Source organism: Ceratina calcarata, unplaced genomic scaffold (genome assembly GCF_001652005.2).
Source record: "Ceratina calcarata isolate Rehan_Ccalc_2016 unplaced genomic scaffold, ASM165200v1 scaffold351.2, whole genome shotgun sequence".
Classification (NCBI taxonomy): domain Eukaryota; kingdom Metazoa; phylum Arthropoda; class Insecta; order Hymenoptera; family Apidae; genus Ceratina; species Ceratina calcarata.
Genome location: NW_017158043.1, coordinates 659,210 through 678,237, shown reverse-complemented (window position 1 = coordinate 678,237; position 19,028 = coordinate 659,210). Strand labels below are relative to the sequence as shown.

General features: G+C 41.6%; 5 protein-coding genes and 1 long non-coding RNA gene across 12 annotated transcripts in view; 3 read left to right on the top strand and 3 right to left on the bottom strand.

Moving 5' to 3' along the window:
* GAPcenA (GTPase activating protein and centrosome-associated) overlaps window positions 1–5,040 on the top strand; it is a 9,335-nt gene extending 4,295 nt beyond the window's left edge. For 4 of the 5 annotated variants that reach the window (XM_018025410.2, XM_018025411.2, XM_018025409.2 and 1 more), the window contains exons 13-17: window positions 34–208; window positions 2,209–2,399; window positions 2,470–2,529; window positions 2,698–2,892; window positions 2,966–5,040. In XM_018025410.2, coding sequence (XP_017880899.1) covers window positions 34–208; window positions 2,209–2,399; window positions 2,470–2,529; window positions 2,698–2,892; window positions 2,966–3,211 — 867 coding nt within the window. In that variant the 3' untranslated portion in view covers window positions 3,212–5,040. The remainder of the gene's footprint in view (window positions 1–33; window positions 209–2,208; window positions 2,400–2,469; window positions 2,530–2,697; window positions 2,893–2,965) is intronic. The other variant, XM_018025408.2, reaches the window with a different exon arrangement.
* A 196-nt stretch (window positions 5,041–5,236) lies between these two features.
* On the bottom strand, window positions 5,237–9,901 carry Hen1 (Hen1 methyltransferase). 3 transcript variants are annotated; one of them, XM_026813850.1, is made up of 4 exons: window positions 9,261–9,901; window positions 6,273–9,045; window positions 6,057–6,167; window positions 5,237–5,991 (listed from the first exon to the last, which is right to left on the bottom strand). In XM_026813850.1, exons 1-4 carry the CDS (start codon window positions 9,528–9,530, stop codon window positions 5,798–5,800), a joined length of 3,348 nt encoding a protein of 1,115 aa, XP_026669651.1. In that variant the 5' UTR covers window positions 9,531–9,901; the 3' UTR covers window positions 5,237–5,797. The 3 variants fall into 3 exon arrangements, with proteins under 3 accessions (XP_026669651.1, XP_017880892.1, XP_017880893.1); XM_018025403.2 differs by having other exon boundaries at window positions 6,057–9,045; XM_018025404.2 differs by having other exon boundaries at window positions 5,237–5,988; window positions 6,057–9,045.
* A 494-nt stretch (window positions 9,902–10,395) lies between these two features.
* Window positions 10,396–14,448, top strand: LOC108625432 (repressed by EFG1 protein 1). The gene is made up of 5 exons (XM_018025484.2): window positions 10,396–10,651; window positions 10,746–10,970; window positions 11,117–11,266; window positions 11,494–11,713; window positions 11,834–14,448. The coding sequence occupies exons 1-5, from the start codon at window positions 10,421–10,423 to the stop codon at window positions 12,148–12,150; spliced, it is 1,143 nt and encodes a 380-aa protein (XP_017880973.1). The 5' UTR covers window positions 10,396–10,420; the 3' UTR covers window positions 12,151–14,448.
* A 451-nt stretch (window positions 14,449–14,899) lies between these two features.
* On the bottom strand, window positions 14,900–15,922 carry LOC113464392 (uncharacterized). Its single transcript, XR_003389238.1, has 3 exons — window positions 15,768–15,922; window positions 15,488–15,625; window positions 14,900–14,978 (listed from the first exon to the last, which is right to left on the bottom strand). It is a non-coding gene; the product is annotated as an uncharacterized LOC113464392 (long non-coding RNA).
* A 64-nt stretch (window positions 15,923–15,986) lies between these two features.
* Window positions 15,987–17,730, top strand: Ccm3 (programmed cell death protein 10 Ccm3). Its single transcript, XM_018025298.2, has 5 exons — window positions 15,987–16,474; window positions 16,605–16,782; window positions 16,872–17,004; window positions 17,070–17,234; window positions 17,307–17,730. The coding sequence occupies exons 1-5, from the start codon at window positions 16,403–16,405 to the stop codon at window positions 17,389–17,391; spliced, it is 633 nt and encodes a 210-aa protein (XP_017880787.1). The 5' UTR covers window positions 15,987–16,402; the 3' UTR covers window positions 17,392–17,730.
* On the bottom strand, window positions 17,697–18,942 carry Arpc5 (Actin-related protein 2/3 complex, subunit 5). The gene is made up of 3 exons (XM_026813876.1): window positions 18,564–18,942; window positions 18,400–18,472; window positions 17,697–18,114 (listed from the first exon to the last, which is right to left on the bottom strand). The coding sequence occupies exons 1-3, from the start codon at window positions 18,734–18,736 to the stop codon at window positions 17,875–17,877; spliced, it is 486 nt and encodes a 161-aa protein (XP_026669677.1). The 5' UTR covers window positions 18,737–18,942; the 3' UTR covers window positions 17,697–17,874.
* Window positions 18,943–19,028: the final 86 nt, after the last annotated feature.

Genomic DNA, 19,028 nt, shown 5'->3' with positions numbered 1-19,028 from the left:
TAAATGTCTGACCGGGAAAATGCATTTCTCCAGTCTAGTAAGAAGGAACTGCTGCAACTAGATTTCGAGAGCATATTGAAATACTTTCGAGTACATTTGCCTAAGCGTTGTCGAAGCGAAGAAGTATCGCGGTCCATCATGAAGTTAGCCTGTTCCATCACCTTAAAGAAGCTGAAGAAGTACGAAGCAGAATTTATGACACTCAAAGGTAATTACATATTTTATGTTTAAACCTTACAGACAAGTACGTCCAACGATCTTGCAACAATGCTGTTGCATGCGTCGTCCGCACATGATAAGAATAACCGTCGAGTAAATGTAAATTCGATTTTCAATGGCTTATTTCTATGAAACATTTACGAAGACCGAACTATCGGACTAATTTTTAAGATGATTCGCAGCGCTCTATAAATCGTTAACTGCCAAAGAGAACTACATCATATTGATGTCGATAACGCGTTTCTAGTTCGTCTCTTCGTACGATGTTTTATCCAGTCTTACACGAAGGAATTCGTCAGACCGGATGGAAAATCGTACGAACGAGTAAATTATTCGATCTGTGCTGTTCACAGTATAATTCGTGTAGGAAATATCTGGTTGCACAAAGTGGGTGGTGGTTGAATGCTATAAAGTATCTCAAATTGCGCTAAACGATAAATATTATCTAGCGAAGTACGCATTACTATTTGAAGAAGAAACCGAGTGCGATCTGTTTTTTTTTTACAATTTCTCCTTTAGTGGATTTCTTGTTATTTTTGTATATTGTATAATTTATTGTATAATATTTATCGAACGCATCGTCAAAATCGTAGAATAGCAAGCTGTGTAAATGTGTTGCTGATAAGAGGAGAATTCAGTGATACACGATTTTAACCAGTTGAAACGTGAAGTACAGTCATTATTCAAATTATTTCAAGCGAATACGAGGATAGTGTTACTAGAATCTATAAACTGGTTGAAATGGTACAAGGATGTACGCGTTTTCAGAATAAATATAAAATATGCCTTCAAGTGGTTTTGCGTTACGCTTATTATGGATTTTTGTTTGCAAACGCTAAGATAGATCACGGGCATCACTTGTTAGAAACAAAAGAGCATCGTTTCGGTATAAATTTAATCTTGTTTTTTTTTAGTTATTTATGACAATGAAGTTTATCAAATTTTATACAATTGAACAAAAAATAAATCAAATTAATATAATAAAATTTTTTCGCGCTTATCCTTCTAAAGTTTTTGTATATCATCTTGTACATTGTTTTTTAAATATTATTTATTTTTGCTTATTGGAAATAAATCGTCCGTTTAGAACGTTGTTTTTAATTTTGTTAATACACCTGTGTATACCCTGTTCCTTACAGACACCTTACCATTTGTTGCTTCTTCAGTTGCAATCGCATGTGACAGATTGTAGTTGTCTCGAGAGACAAACGCTTCCAGCTTTCTATTTTACTAACTATACTAACTATACTAACTATACTAACTGTAAATTCAAAGAAATTGCATTGTAAACGCCTATCGGGAAATCGTTTAGCAACTAGTACTTCCGCAGCGCGACACGAATTTATCAAGAATTTGTATGCAAAGTTGTCAGCGCTCGGAAGAACATATAGAAGTCACGTTTTCGAACATGTTGGTCCAAGGTACGCCTCTTACGATTAATTACACGCGTGAACTTGATCACATCATTTCCCATTGTACGGAGCAGAATGAAACGTGTATCTCGAGTATATTATAAATTGATAGATTAAATCACTCGAAACATATTAACTGACTTTACTTAATGACGTGAATGCGTTCGTCAGAGTTATCATATACATGCTTACGTACTGTAGAAGGTAACAAATGTATCAAGTTGACAGCTGTGCCAGCAGTTTAAAATTGGCTACGGTTCATTCTGCACAGGCATGTAGTGGAACATCGGTATCTGCTTCTGCCAGATATCGCATATCCGACAGTTAGATTGAAGACTGAAGTCATTCATTTTAAATGCTGTGCCGTCGGAACGATGAGTCGTATTGTAAAGGCATTGATACAGAGTAAGATTATATTAACGAGCTCCCTTACATAATGATACAACTTTTTCTCCTACGAAGTGGCCTACTGCACATATATGTATGAGGCTACACAGATTACAATCGTACACGCGCACTTAATATGTACACTTGTCATCGACGTGGTTTGTAAACGGCAATTTTCTTTGTCCCACAGAGGCGCAAGAAAACGCGGATGAATACAGTAACGAGGTAGAACAATTACGAGGTACAGTGGCGAGGAACGAGGAAGAGAAACAGAGATTGGAGGCTGAACTGGTTCAAGTTAAGGAAATGTTGCAACGCGAGGTGGCTAGAGCAGACGCGGAAAGTCGACGTAGCAACATCATTATTGCCGAATATAAACAGGTAAGAGTCCGTGACCGATGCTGTTCGACGTGCATGCGACGTCTTGTTAAAAGCGTATGCTCGTTCCCAGATTTGTCAACGATTGGAGGACGATTACAATGCCGCGAAGACAACGCTCAGCGAATTGCGGGTGAGAAGCGAACATTGAAAAACACAGGTTACAGAGTACTCGCGCTACGGAGTCGTCAGAAGAACCGTGATCTTCAGCAGCGATCGCAACGGCTTCCGGACGGAGTCCGTAGCGCGAATACTCCAATGGACTGGCACAGACATGCATTAAAGCCGTCGTATCTTGCAGTCTAAGGTCTCGAAATGCGAAAAGTGCAGGAGTTGTATAATGGATTCATCGAACATATTGGCAGACATCGCGCATCCTTTGGAAAACCGTAGCGTAGATCCCATGTTGCACAGAGTGCAGGAGAGGGTGCGAGAATTGGAGTTGGAGTTGGCCCAAACTAAGCTGGCCCACGTCGAGGCCGAATGTAGAAATCAGGTGAGCGAACGCGTACTCGAGCGCTGTTCGACGTGCGCGGCACGTGTACCAGTAATCAGAATGACGAGGCTAGCTCGGTTTTCAGGACTTGACGCATCAATTGCACGCGACTGCTTCCGAACTTCAAGCGGCGAGAAACAGCTGGCCGTGGCTCAGCAAGACGCTCTCGAGTATAAAAGAAGCGGCGAACAAAAGAGAAGTGATGGCTCCCTCGTTAATGAAAGATTTAAGACGGGACAGCGCGCCCAGTGGTGAGATGCACCACTTGATACATTCCCGTAATCGCGAGACCCGCGATAATTTCAAAGAAATTGTGTGATGCAGTAAGTAGAGTCTAACACAATACAAGCTTGAACGAGGAAAGCTACTTCCAACTAAAGGAAGGAACAGCTTAATCGTACACATGATAATACACACGCATACGCATTAAAACGATGTCACTTTAAACCAGGCGATGTTTCGGAAGAAGAATCGGTACGTCACGAGAAAGAGATGTGTCTCATTAGACACGAATTCGAACATAAAATGTACGTCCATAATTACACGTAGTGTTCTAGACTTTGTTCACGATATACGTTCGGTATACTTTACGTCAGATTCCTCACGTGCACTGTTTTATTTATTTACACGTAGTGGTCTCTTTTTTTTAGCGAAGGCAGCTTTATCGATATTAATCAACGTTGATATTAATCTTGAGATATACCTTGTTGATAACGTTATAATTTGTTTGTTATACTCATTTCTACCTAAATTCGGTATATGAATTATCGATGTATCGTTCGAAGTTCCATTTTCTTTTGTATGCTTCAGATTTTACGCGAAATTGGAAATTTCTTGTATTGAGAAGTCGAGGGGGGCATGCGTAGAAACGGAAAAAAATGATTACAATAGATGTTAGCGATAAGTTCACTACATTTTGTATGAAACTAGTTTAAGAACGTGGAGAGTAGAAGTGCTATAGCATACGATGCAATGTACATAAATGGTGCTCTCAGGCAACCGTTAAACGTGACAAACTGCAGAAGTCAAAGATTTCACAATCTGCAGATTCATTAATTAATTTTTTGTACGAACATTATGCCGACATTCCAAAATTGTACACGTGCGTTTACCCTATTTGATTTAAGTAACGTCTTATTTTAACCGAGAAAAACTATAACACTGATCCACGTATACGCGCTTGCAACCGGCTATCTACGAATCGCGACGAGCACATAGAAAATATTTTACAGTCTTCAATTTTTTACGCGATATTCCAGTTATCTCGCAGTGTTTTTTAATAACCGTGAATAACGATACACCGACGTTTTGTACGTACATTAACAACTGGACGACGTAACTTAACATAAGGCTAGACATAGTTCCCGCGATATGGAAGGTTTTTCCTTCGTTCGTTTCGTTCTCTCTTGTTTGTTTCTTTTCTTTTTTTTTGAAGAGTTTGTTTGGTAAGTGCTGTTTCTTCGACAGAGTATACACGCGTTACACTTAAGGCCATAAATTATGTTAAGGAAATTATGTTAAGGCACTGTTTGAAGTTAGAATTTAATCGGATGTTTAAGAAACCCTCCTTGTCAAGCGAACAATAAAATCGAATAATAAATATTAGAGGACGTTTCGACGCATATCTTAGACTGTAAATCTAGCTTCGTAATTAGTGCCATTCGTTTTACGGGACTACCGATTAATTTATTTCCGCGCTGTTCGTACTGCGGACTACTTATCAGTATGCATTATCAGCGATTAATAATCGTGCCATTGTCTTGCGTCGTAAAAATTTACGGAAGAGATTGGTAACGATTACTCCTCTTTTTCTATCCTCTCTTTTTATAGATCGATGATAATTGAATTCCTTCTGTTCCTTTGAATTTCTCGTCGTTAAATTGATATTTATCTAAGTAATATATACACGATGGAAAGCAAAGTTTATGGTCACTCTAGAAATTCGTACAATAGCTCTCACAATAACCTTGGAACTTGTATGGAATAAAAGATATAACTTGTGTAAATACAAAAATGAAAAAACAACGTATGATATCGAAGTAAGCTACTAACAAGTCGTGTAAAGATTTAGATTACAACTTATGTATCACTGTACACCTTGTAATGTCATTCCACTATTATTGAAATAAACAAAGATATATCTGTCTATTTCCTAAGTGTTTCGCGGTATTAATAGTACACGTGCCGACTACACGTACGGTATACTACGAGATTGGATCTTCACCAAGAGTGCATTTAAAGATCATCAGTTCGTTAGGGAAGCACGATTTATTCGATCGAAATGATAACGGAACGATATGCATTTCAGTCTTCGATAAATTTCAATAAATAATAGAACACCTTGTTACAAATCAACCCAATGTTTTATTAATTCAGCGAAAATAAGTGCAAACGTAACATGTGAATAAACTTTCTTAAATCATACACAGCTAAAGTAGGACCTCGGAAAATTCTATTCGATCACTTAATAAATAACGCGACGAGACTCGTGAAAATCGTAAGAAAATATATATATATATATGTTTTTTAAACACGGAAATCTCAAATTCGTAGTATACAACGGCGTATAGATATATAAAGTACTGAAATATTGTCTCACGTTCACCGAATGGAAAGTAACTCCTCGATATGAGAGACGCGAAGACGAATGTGTTACGAGTTTGCTTTTCTGCGATAACGCGAGATCAATGATACGAAAAAGAGGAAGGTAATTTTTCCTCTAACGAAAGCAATGCTCTTCAGAAACCTTAACCTCAAGTGTGTCTCGAGACAGACCAAAAAAAAAATACGAAAAACGAAAAAAGTACACTTCGATAACATTACCTTTCAACTTCTACCTTCAGACTTTGCAAGCGTGTCAGAGCGAGATATGTCGATTCGTCTAGACTTATTATTTCGAACGGTATCACGTGTCACCGGCCCACTGTTCACTTCCGCTATCGCTGTTCGAAACATCTTCGGCATTGTCCATCAAGACGTTTTCATCGGCAACGTTCGCGTTGCCTCTCATCTCATTATTTTCTAAATCACTGTCTTCTTCGGCGCTGCTATTGAACCCTTCGTCGTGTTCCGCGTTCACGTTTCTTGCATCGTCATCTGCTGAAAAGCAAGAGGAAAGGAATGCATTCATTACGTATTCGCATTCGAACTCCAAGGATAATTACCTGGTGCTCTGTTCTCGAGTCTAAGCTCCCTGCGTTCTTGCATGCGCATTTCAACGTCGAGAGGATTAGCCATGTTAAGGATTCTTAGCAACCATATGGGGAAACCATTCTCTAGAACGTAAATATCATTCTCGTTTTCAATATCATTTTCGAGCACGTCGATCAACGGCTGCAAATCTTCTAAATCATTTAATTCTGCAGCCATCATGTTGTTACCTTCACCGTCTCTATTATTGTTAGCAAGATCGCCGTTTTCAACTTGGACAACCTCGAGAGCTTCGAGCCTCGGAGCCTCTGCTATGCTGGGTGGCTCGGAATCGGATATATGATCCTGCGCTATGCTCGACAGATCGAATTCAGGCGTCATATCCTGAGCGGAGGCTGTGTTTGGGTAACCGGAGTCCATTACTTCCGGGGACCAACTGGTCGACGGTGTTTCTGTTTCCGGAGAGGAAGGTTTCAACTCGATGCTTTCTATTATTTCTATCGAAATAGCATTTGGGTCTCTAATCTTACATTTCTCACTTTTTAATACTGATTGAGCATCCCTTGCGCTCTCGTTGGACTCGAGGGGTCTGTTTTCTACGCTAACATCTTTGGCCTGATGACGACACGTTCCAGTACTATTTACACGTTTCATTCTCGAATAGCGATCGTCAAGCGATTCAGATTCTGATTCAGTCTTGATATCGAAAGTGAAATCGACGCGAGACTCTCGATTCGTTAAAGGAGTTTCTGTATCACAATTTGATGATTCTGCACCATTCGATAAATGCAAGATTGCTCGATCTTCTACTGACGTGTCTGCGATAGAAGTGTCCGGATTATTTACCGACTTGTTCCTCTCATTGCTCAAAGAATCCGAATCAGACAATTCTTCTGTCGTCCCTTTGTTGACGTTGAACGTAGAACCTATCGTCGACGTATCGCTACTCGTAAGCGTATCGTTGGAATTATTTGTCAATCCAGTTTCATCGAGATATGTATAACCGTCACGATCGCTGAAACTAGACGTTGTCGCCGTAGATATGTGTACACTCTTACTGTTTCGCGGAGATATCTCCCTACTGATGCCTAACGAATCGTTAGAAGAAGTCGTCAAACCTGTCGCGTTGGAGGAACTATTGTCGCTTTTCGACCCTTTATAATCGAGGGACCTACGCTTTTTACTCATTGTATTCGGTTTAGCCTGGATCTTCGGCGAACTTGTAAATTGTGGGCTACTTTCTATCAATGTATTAGTACTAGGAACGGTGTTCAACTTTATATGCTCATTTTTCGACGTTTCGCTGTCTCGTTGAATACTTAGTGTCTGCTCTCGACCGAGACAAATTGCATTTTCACTAGTGTTAACGTTTACACGTTCGACATCGGAATCTTCCATTTCATTGTACGATGTATTCAAACAGATGCGATGTAAGGAATGATCCTCGTCGTTCGAATTGCTTCCCTTCGACGTTTGACGTTCGTCCTCGCTCGCTTCCATGATAACCTTTTGTTCAAGCGAATTATTTAACATCCATTGATTACTCATACTTTGATCGCACATACTATTGTCTTGCAAACGTTGATCGACTCGAACGGTCTGTAAAAGGTACGGCTCGGGCGAGGTAGACGCGCGCGAAACAGACATGTACAGTGGAACGTCTAACGTGCGGTTGAGTTTTCGTACAGAGTTGAACGCGACGCCATCCCGAGTGCCCGTCGTTGTTTCGAGGAGCGAGTCTTGTCTCGTATCTTCTTCGAATTCGCGTCCATAGGAAGAGTCGGCTAACGTATTGCTGAAGCTATCTACACTAGGCAACGGGTTTAAATTTTCTCTACTGATTTCAGCGGTTTCTGCGACGGTTTCAGTGTCGATCATCACCTCGGATGCACTGTCTAACAATAAAACGTTTTCGTTGTCGAACAGATCAGTATTGTCTTCTCGGGCAGGATCGTTTTGCGGTATGATAATACTCGGTTCTTGATCCCAATTTTCACTGTACCATGTGCTTGAGTCTGGATGTGCATATCTGGAGTTTATAGGTGGTCCAGGCTCTTGAGTCCAGGAGTTTCCGTCTGAGCCGGAATAGTTATCGTTCCACTGGACATCATCATCCATCAGATCATAATCAGAATACGTCCGCTCAGGTACGACTACGACCGGTCCTAATCCACGATCTTCGATCGTCCAGTTAGCTTCCTCTAAGATCGTCTTCAACGATTCCATCGAAACGTGAAAAGATCTCTTCAACATGTCTACTAATTGTTCGAGCGATATTGCCTCCATCGCCTCGTCCTCTATATTGTACGTTGACAGCTGTCTAATGTAAAAGGTAGCTTCGTCGAGAATCTTCTCTTCGTCCGAACGATTGTCTACCCGAAACGGATATTCGTATCTTGCCACCGTCTTGAATAAACCTTCGATGCCTCTGCTGTAAATCTCTTTGTCGGTGACGCGTTCGAAGATTGCCATTTGGCTGCAACATCCCAAGTGTTCTGTACCTTCCGGGCCTTTACAAATCCCGTCGAACTTCACCTCATAGTCCGGGTATCTCGAAGTAACGTTTTCTGCCCAGTCTTGAAATTGCTGTCTAGTCCACTCGAATTTATGGTCAGGATGTCTGAACCCAGAAAAGTTTGGGAACAACACGTTGAAGTCTGCGTTTGGCGTTGTTATCACTACCAATTTCGGCTGGATGTATCCGAAAATGTTGTGAGGAAGGTCTGTCAGTTCGTTTGGATACAAATGCTCGATCAATTCTATGCAAATCACGGCGTCTGTGTTTTCCAGCTTCTTGTCGTTCAGGGTCACGCTACCTTCGCATACTTCGATCACAAGAGGCGCAGTCCTCGTGTTTAAATACTCGCAGACCAACGGAGCGGCCTTGTTCTCAAATGATTCTAACAGTGTTCTATCAATATCCACGCATAATATTTCCTCGATACCCTGAGTGTTTTTCATATAAACCAAGAAATCGAGCTCCGCACATCCGAAATCGACAACCTGCAACCAAACACCTTCGTAACTCGTGACGACGACGAATCGATCATATAACCTACAAGCGTTCCGTGCTTTACGAATTCGCGATGCGTCGTCATTCGTGGAACGATAACCGCTCAGATGTAATGAACAAGACGTTTACGATGATACGAGAGAATTTAAGATGTATTCGCGAGGTAATGAAAAAGTTGTACGACACGTGAACGAGCGGAATATACCTTGCGTAGTTTTCCCTGATACATCGAATTCCTGAGCACATCGATGACGGCAACGTATCTTTGTACGTACGCTGGAGGGAAAAACTTGATAGATTTTTGCTCGAAATCTTGACGCACTTCACAATCTCTGAGCATGAAATCTGCATCACTAACATTGAACCGTTTCTCCGTGCCGATCGTCTCATCCTTTATAGCTCTTCGCTTAGTTCGATAACTCTGATACACGAATTTACCGAAGAAGTAAAGCACGTGGAACAGTACGAGGATCATGTCAACAACAAAAATTAACCGCGACTTTAATTAATATCAAGTTTCATCAACGCATCCCGGTTTACTTCCCGTTGTGCGTAATATCGGCCATACTGTTTTGTTTTGAACACGATTCGAGAATCACGCGCTGATTGGCCACGAGGATTCGAAACGCGCCAATCGTAAAATTTCGCGGAACAAGTAAACACTTCGTCCCTTAATTCAAAAAAAATCTACCTTTTGAGAATTATCTATTAAGATTCTTTGTGTTTCATCGCACAATTTATTGCATTAAAAATCACAGAAGTCAATCTTAATGGTATGCTACGCACATACTTTTCCGATCGTTTTGTACGGTTTTTGTACAGGATTTATCCGAAGCGGACGGAGTGCTGTTCGCCTGAAAACCTCTTCAACGTGTGAAAATGTTTCCGCGCAGAGTTACGATTCCAGAGAGAATTATCTAGGAAGCATTACTTCGTTTATCTAGGAAGCACATATACACATACTACATGAAGTGGACTGCAGTCGTTGTCGCAGTGCATTTTCGGCTGATCGGAATGTGCCTGTCCGTACACGCTCCGTGTAAATGTAATGTACGCAGTACGCATAGGTGGAGGATGCGCATGGTCGTGCACCAGGTAGAGTGGTTGGTAGAGGAACGCGACGACGCAGATGCAGAACGGATACATGCAATTTCTACGAAGTGTGTAGGTGGTAGGAACCACCGGAACCACCACCGACGAGGGTAGTCCGAGTTTCACAGAGAAGCTGGTGGGCAGCTGCGGTTGACTTCAGAGAGTCGGTGATCGAGAACAAGGTACCGAGGTTACAAGAGACGGTCGAGAGATAGTATTGCGGTCAATCGCATCGTTGAACACCGGACAGCCGAAAGAGCAACTGCCGACAGTATGTACGGAGAAATGGAGTTACGCGAGGTGAATCGAAGCTTCGACGTCGAGGAGGAAACTACGGAACTGCTACCGTCCTCCCAACGCGATAACACGGAAGTCGAAAGCTATTTCATCGATTACGCTATTCAGAAGGAAATAATAAATCGCAATCGATGCCCCGCCAGTCGTCGTTTGCTCAGTCAAACGGCTCACTTGGCAGATTACAACTTCGCCAATGGCAATCAAAAGGTAGTCCGCTCTTCTAGTCATCTCTCGAATGTGTTATGCAGTTCAGTCGAGAACCAGGAGAACGTTTTAACGATCGTTGCGATCGGATTTGCAGGACTCAGCGTCGCCGTTCGGTATCAGCATGATCCACACGTCGAACGCGAATTGGCCTCCTTCTAGAAAGAGAGAAGAGGCGAGAGCGTTGGAGAATCTACGAAAACGAGTGGAGCAGTCGAAATTGTACAAAGCGAGCACGGTGACAGACACTTGCGAATCGACCTCGGCGTCGATACTGAATGAACGGGCTCAGCTCGACAATCGGCCGAAGCTATGGAAAAAGGTGAGGACGCGGGATCTTTCAATGATCTAGTTCGAATGCTCAGGACGTTGTTCAGGATCGAGACGAACAAGGCTAGATGGTTTAGTTGACTGTGTTGGAACGGCACATTTTTACTGCCCCTGCTCTTTTCTGTCGATGCCACGTAGATCCTGAGTAACAGGCCGATGAGTATCGCGCACGACAGTAACGATTTGGAGACTGACTGGCGAGACAGCGAGTTTATTACCGAATGTCTGTGCTGGCACAACGTCTATCGGCAAAGGCACAACTCGCCGCCTTTAACGATGTCGCCGCAGGTAAGCTGCTTTTCAAATACAAGCACGTACACGAGACAGAACGAAAGAACTATGTGGGAATTACCAAATCTTAAAGATAAGCCAAATATTCCGTTAGAATTTCCGGGTTCGCGCAGTGTTCCATTGCAGAAAAAGTTTGGAAAACCCTGGCGTAGACGGTACGCGTAGGGGGCTCTGACAGATTTCGTCGGACCTTTCTCAAATTGACGCCGTCGTCTCTCTTACAGTTATGCGAATACGCACAAACGTGGGCCAACCATTTGGCACACACGAACACGTTTTACTATAGAAACGATCGAGGGGTAGGACACAATCTCTACTGTCGGCCCGGCGGAGCTATTACTACGGACGTAACCGGGCAAGACGTCGCGTCGTACTGGTATTCCGCGGTAAAGCAATATGATTTTTTGAAAGAACCGGACATTCTCCATGCCAATGTGAACGCAGGTATCCTCTCAAAGAGTCTAATTAATTGCGGAAGCAATACGTAGACGTTAGTATCGAAGAATTAGTAGTGTCGTCGACGCATCCATCGAGATTAAGCCTGCTCTGTGTTCTTTGCGACAGGTCATTTCACCCAACTAATTTGGGCGAGTAGTCGTTATTTCGGAGTTGGCAAAGCTCGCAGCAGAAGCGGGAAGATCATCGTAGTAGCTAATTATCAGCCGGTCGGCAACGTGTCGGGACAATTTCAAAGTAACGTGTTACCCCCTTTACCCGAGAACGTGAACGCTCTGTTATCCTCCCCGCGACAGCCATCCGTGAAAGTGTACCGCGATCACTGCGTCACGTCCGATTCCCCGCCGCTGGCGTCGTCCTCGGTGCCGCTCTCGGACACGGCGTCGATCGACAGCGACCGTTCCTCGGTCAGTTCTGCGCAATAATACAGACGGCCGAGTTGCCTCTTCTGCGTTTGCACGCGCGGATGGGACAGGCGTTGAACAGTTTTCTCCTCCCTCTCTAATCCCCTTGCTCGGCTCACGTTCTGTCCTGACGAATCTCGTTCTTTCGACTCGAATCAGAGTCGTCGGAGAAACCGTGACAATCCCGAAACGCATTCGGAAGATTTCGTTTGAGCGTACACGCGTTTGGTCGAAGAAACAATCACGTTTCGTCGGGAACGCTTATTTCCGTGACGAGGGACAGGGAGAAGGTACGATGGAACGGATGGAAATTGCAATTCAAACTTCGATATCGGCGTGCAACGTGGAACGGGCATACGCGTATATACACATGTACAAGGCCTAAAGCGGGAGTAAATACCGGAACGTTTTCAGTTTTTCATACATTCCGAACAGCCTGCGAAGAGACCGCAAGACCTACTATACGAAGTACGAATTGCATATTGAGCTGCGAGTTAATTTTCATTTACGAACGACCTATATACGTATTGTAAAGAGTCTTTCAATCAGGAGGGATATTTTTATCTCTATTGGAAGCGTCGAATATATTATACATTTTTTTTGTTAAATTACCTATTTCCGCTTGGCACGTGTACGTATAAGTTCGAACTTCTCCTCCGACAGGAAAATCTAACTTGTTAAATAATATAATGTACCTCAGTGGCTTATTGTTACCGTAATTTCTTGATACTAAGAATACATTTCTATCAAACGCGAGTTTTATCGAAGCGAAATTGTAATGCGCGTACCTATACTTATAAATACGTTATCTCATTGCATGTTTACTCTTAAGAACACATTTAGTTTAACGCGAATGAGAGAAATGTAATCTCTCGGCGAACCCAGCCTTAATGAAAGACTGTTTAAAATTATTTGTATAGTTTACGCACAATGTTCAGTAAAGAACTAGTTGCCTCATATGTAAAGAATACGTATATATATACACGCATTATCCACAGGTATTACTTAGGCTCGAAGCAGATAAGCGATTTTCCGTTTTGTAAACGTCTCGATAACGTGTCTACATAGATGACCGTGCCTAAGTCCTACGTATAACTGGATCTAGTGTCCGTTTGCTTACGATAATAAAATTCATCCGGAGCTTGTCCAAGTTACACAGCAATACGAAAGAGATATCGAATACGTAGATGCGAACTACGTGAATGTGTAGATTCCCCGCGTTAGGCAATGCAGAGCCCTTTGCGTTACGACATATCGAATTAATTTAATCTTTGGATTTCCGAACATTTTGCGATGAGTAGAACGCGAATTTCTAGGCCGTTTTACAAACATGATCAAAACATTTATAATAAAGCGGTTCGTTTGAACACGGTACGTAGAGTGCTGTGTCGCAGGAACGGCAGAAGCTGTTAGTCCTTGATAATCATGTAAATATCTACGTATACGCTGTTAATGTTGTTGAAACTTGAAACTTCTTCTAAGAACCGTCCGCGTTTAAAGTATCAGACGTACTATCATTGCGTACGTCTGAGACGTCGTTGACTCGTTTGCCTGTGCATGCCGCGATACGATGTATCGTCTCTCTCTGTGTAAATATTTTTAGTTAGAAAGTATGGTAATTATAAAATTCCTAATCCAGGAGGTATCGTGCGTTAAGAAAGACACTTGCGCTTCCTAATCGCTTGATTCAATATGCGAATAGATTGGTAATTATATCTCGAATGTGTACCGACACCGTTGAACGACTCAACGGGCGACGTATACGTCCTATAGGCTGTGTATAATACAAGGTAGCGCTCGAAATGATTCGACGGAAAAATGTTCCAGGAGAGTCGAACGGCGTCTCGAAGGATACGTAAACTCGAAGATGTATAATTTTTATATCTGAGACGTTCCTTCGTCGAATCATTTGAAAAGTTCTGCGCGACGTTGACATAACGCTACGTACGCGCCGCATACGCATATCCGTATTCCCAATAATACTGCCAATAATCAGATTTATCGCTAACGATCGAACGTACAACTGTCGTTCGTACGATTTCACGATGTTTCAGTTCCCTTATCAAAGCGATAGACGATCAACATAATTTCGGCCTCTTACTATGTGCGGCTCGCAATAATAGTGACATGCGGCTTCAATAGATATCATGTTACTCGTATAGTTTTAATGGGCAATTCTCATCTCGTATTATACTTTTGAAATGCTGATAATAATTCGTTATACGGTTGTTATTTATGATGTATCGCTCGTATTTAGTATAAGATTACAGCGTTAAACTGAACAATCGTGGCTGATGAAATAAATTTATCGAAATACTATGTGTGGACAATTGCGAACAAATAGTAATAATAATTTAATATCACGAACAAACTCCGCGGGTAACAAGCAATACAAGAAGCTGAACTCTGATTCGATGCAAACGGTTCGACTCTAATTCAGTGCAAGGCAAAAGATACAAAAAACGAATTTTTGATTCTCGCATAACTCGTACCAATAATTCGCAATGCTAAATACGGTCGCGGTTGCCCAAGTCGTTGGGGTGGCAGTAGCCATCCCGCTGGCTTACAAACTAGAACGAGCATAGTGACGAAATAGTAACCGAACGATTCTGCATTTAGGAAATCGTATGAACATAACTTCTGAATGCACGATCATTCAAGGTGCATATGGAACCAGGCCTCTTCAGCCGTAGCCTCTTCTTTCTTCGGGCGACTTCGCCCCAGTTGGAATTGGAAATACGCGTAGATCGGATCCGAAGATCACGGGTCTGTAAAAGCACCGCGAGCGTGCTTCGTCTCGAACGGAATGCATTTCGTTTCAAGCACACTGCGTCGATCGATCGAATGTCCTGAAACAGGTTGGACACAGCGAAAAGGAAAAGACGCGAATGAGAATGCGCCGACCCGCCCAGTCCTACCTGGCATCACATGCTAACAGGCGTACCAGAAGTCAATTACCTGTCTACCTGATTCTTCTGTACTTAAGAAGGGCAAAATAGACTCATACGGCACGACGGTACGTACGGGCTCTCACACGTTCGGATGCAGGGGCCTGCGGGAGCCGTCCCGGGACGACTCCGCACCCGAGCTTTAGCACACAAACACATCCATGCAGTATGTACGTTCCGTTCACCTGTAATCGGCTGGGAAAACTAGCTACTACAGCGAATTATTATATTAACTTTCCGCACGAAATGTTCATCCATTAGATACATTTCGTACGTGCGATCTATTTAAATATTCAGGGTCACTATGCTCGTCAAACAAGTATAAACTACAACCGGTCACTCGTGCCGTTTCGGATCCTTCGTCCCGGCATGATCGAGTGACCGGAGGAACTTGGAAACAAAGGACTCACTGTGACAAAAACCTTTATTGACGTTCGTGCTTCCGCCAGGTAAAAGTTGAGGTATGTCACGAACCAGCCACCAAAAATTGTGGGGTGCCAGGAACCAGCCGTCAGCCAGTCATCAAAGAAGAAGAACAAAGACGAAAACTGTAACGGATATGAATAAAGGAATGTTATGATCTCGAAGCAATATCCCGGAAGTGTCCAACAAGTAGTTAAGCAAACCCATATTTGTTAATCGGCATTAATAGCGAAAATTGACAAATACTAACATACAGACAGTACTTACACGTACGGGAAGTAATAAATGCGTCGTAATTAAGCGGCTAAGCTGGCAACAATTACGTGCGTATAAGGTTTTGAAGATTGAAGTTAATCCGAAATACGTACAAACATGACGCAGGATGCTATCACACACACGTACACGAGAGAAAAAAGTAAACGGCTGACGCCGATCCAGCAAAGTGGGGGCATGAGTGAGGGTCACATGACTGCGATCACTGCTTCGTTTTCTCTCTGCTAACGTATTACCAACTGAAAGATCACACTCCATTTCTTCCTAAAAAATGAAATAGCAAGCTTATTTCAGTTGCAATGTGGTTTAGAAAGATTTTACGACGCAACGCTTTTTTATTAGCATTTAAATTCCAATAAATTTATGTTAAAAGAACCATGATGTGAAAGTCAAGTTGTACAGCCTGTCTACTTCGTTTTGAGGTACGAGAGGTACGAGATAGTGAGAGAGAGGGAGAGAGAGCGGTGACAGCTGTCACGTATCAAGGAATATGATTGAAACAGATATCTTCTTAATATAAACAATTCGCTCTATGCCCCTGGTGACCAATTAAAAAGTTGACGAACCGTGCGTAGCTTATTAAGGGTTAATTACGTTTGCACAGTATATATAAATAAACGTTGTAAAGGATGACAATGGGCGATGAAACTCCAGTTACATCACTGGTCCTTCCTGTCATTTTAAGACCGATATTAACGAAGGTATTAATAATTTCTGCTGTTTATAAGTAGTACACGTCATATAGAATCGTGCTTTGCATAAAAATATGCACGTCTTAAACAATTGTCGAATTGATGTTTCCTGTTCGTTGATTTTTTATTGTGAACGAAGTTGGAGAGGCAAAATGTGTTGGCTGCTCAAACGTTGCGTACAGCTTTGTTGAAAGCTGAAAACTCTCATCCAGGGATTACGCATGACTTCATACTCGGTATAATACGACGGGCTGAACTTAATCTTGACATGAACGAAAGCGTACTCAGATTGCAAGGAGCAGCTTCTGATTACGATGGTAAAACCACGACCGATCATAGGAAAATATGGATAATCCATCATTAAAGTAAACCTAGATTAATACAGATTTCTTTTTATGTTTGCTAGTCGTAGAATACAGGTCATCACGGTCCGAGGATGCTTTCCAAGAATTAAATCGCAAATCGACCTCCTTAAAAAGAATACTTAGTAGGATCCCTGATGAAATAACAGATCGTAAAACTTTCCTTGAAACAATCAAGTATGTTCTTTAACTAATACCTCAAACGATTGTCGTTTGCTCTATGTAACGTGCTCTCGTTTCAGAGAAATTGCGAGCGCGATAAAAAAGCTTTTGGACGCGGTGAATGAAGTTACCGCATTCATTCGTGGATCTGCTGGAAAACAGGCATTGGACCAAAGGAAAAGAGAGTTCGTGAAATACAGTAAGAGATTTAGCAATACATTGAAAGAGTATTTCAAAGAAGGGCAGTAAGTATTACATGTGCATCTTTTCTCCATCTGTTAAAAAGATCTTTGTGAAATTTGTAATTAAAATTACAGGGCAAATGCAGTATTTGTCAGTGCGTTATATTTGATACATCAGACAAATATGATAATGCTCACGGTGAAGGATAAATGTGAGTAATGATACGTTCGATTGAAAGATACCTCCGCAGTAATAAAATGATCCACGATTGCGAAATTTACATGATACTCTAATTTTATCCATTTTGTTGTACTTGATAATAGAATATAAATTATATACATACATATATATATATATATATATATAATGTGCGTAGCATCATGATTTCGTATATATTAGATTGTTATCAAATTATTGTGCATATATACGTACACACATGATTTTCGAAAAGAAATGCGTGCACACGAACGTTACTTCTGATGCATCATGCCATTGTTTTCTACGGAAAGACATTTCTCGAGATGTATAAGAAATAAAAATTACTTTATTGATAACAAATGTACAGAAATTTTTGTCTCATATTCCCCATGTGAAATCTACATCCACTATCTACATCCTCATTGTATTAACAATGACAATGGGTAACAGTAAGGGTTAATGGTAAGAATTTTAATGAACATCGTTGGGAAATGGTAAAATTTTTCAAGCACGTTTGCTGTCCGCGAACGCTCGTACAATACTGCCGAAACCGCTGATGTTGTATACCTTTTCGTGCCAAGTCAACAAATGACTACTACTACCTTCGGCCGGAACTTCGAATCCCCGATAGATGTATTTCATCAGAACGTCTAACAAATCCCGATCCATCTGCGCCAAGCAATCGTCCATCTGAGTAGATTTTATGCTCAGAAGTACCTTTAACGTTAAATTCCGAGCGTTGTCCTGTAAAATCGTAAATACCTGTCTCAAGTAAATTGTGAGAGGAACTTTGATGGTAGGAACCACGTATCCGCAGAGAATAACGAATCTTATTCAGACACGTGCAGTATCATCAGATATTCTCGATTATCTTCTATTACACATTGGCGAAATATCACGGGAAACCTCTCGAATTCGTGCAGACTTATCGCGAGGAGTCTAGAACGATGAACCACGGATACGGAGGTCCAAGTATACGTTAGATCGTGAGAAAATAATCGTGAGAAAAGGGCGTGTTATTTGGGTTACCTTTACTTGTTGATTTTTACACCCCAGAGGTGCGGACCTCAATACCGATATTAAGGCTTCGGCGTTCTTACCCTTGAATAAACGTTAAGGAAAATATGATGAAGTATAAGCGAAAAGATTATTACAATACGATTTAATGTCTCTAAATGTCATGGGAAGGATATTGGTTAAGGAGTGTCAAAATCTCATTTTCATCTGGACCCGTGGGTCCTCCTATCCCTCCGTCAGCGTCTTCTTCTCTGAAGTTATTATCACTGTACTGATCGACATCGATTTTTCGGAACGCAGATGCTAACGCAGATGCTAACACATCTTTCTTCCCATCGGTTTTTGACATTTTCACCCGGTGTTTGACGTTTTACGTTTTACCGTGAATCACGCCCGGCTTATCGTGTAACTCTCCTAACTCTTCCAAAGCTACAGAACGAATTTTCATTGGCCTTCGTGTCACACTGTGTCTTTCTCTATCAAGAATATAGAATACGAGAAAGATTTCTTATAGTCTTCTAAATATTCCATATCTAGAAATAGTAGCGTAAAGGTTTCAACGAAAAATGATAATGTAATTTATTATATCATTATGTTCGTGTATTCATATGAATTTGGCTTTAAAGTTATGCACGCAATAC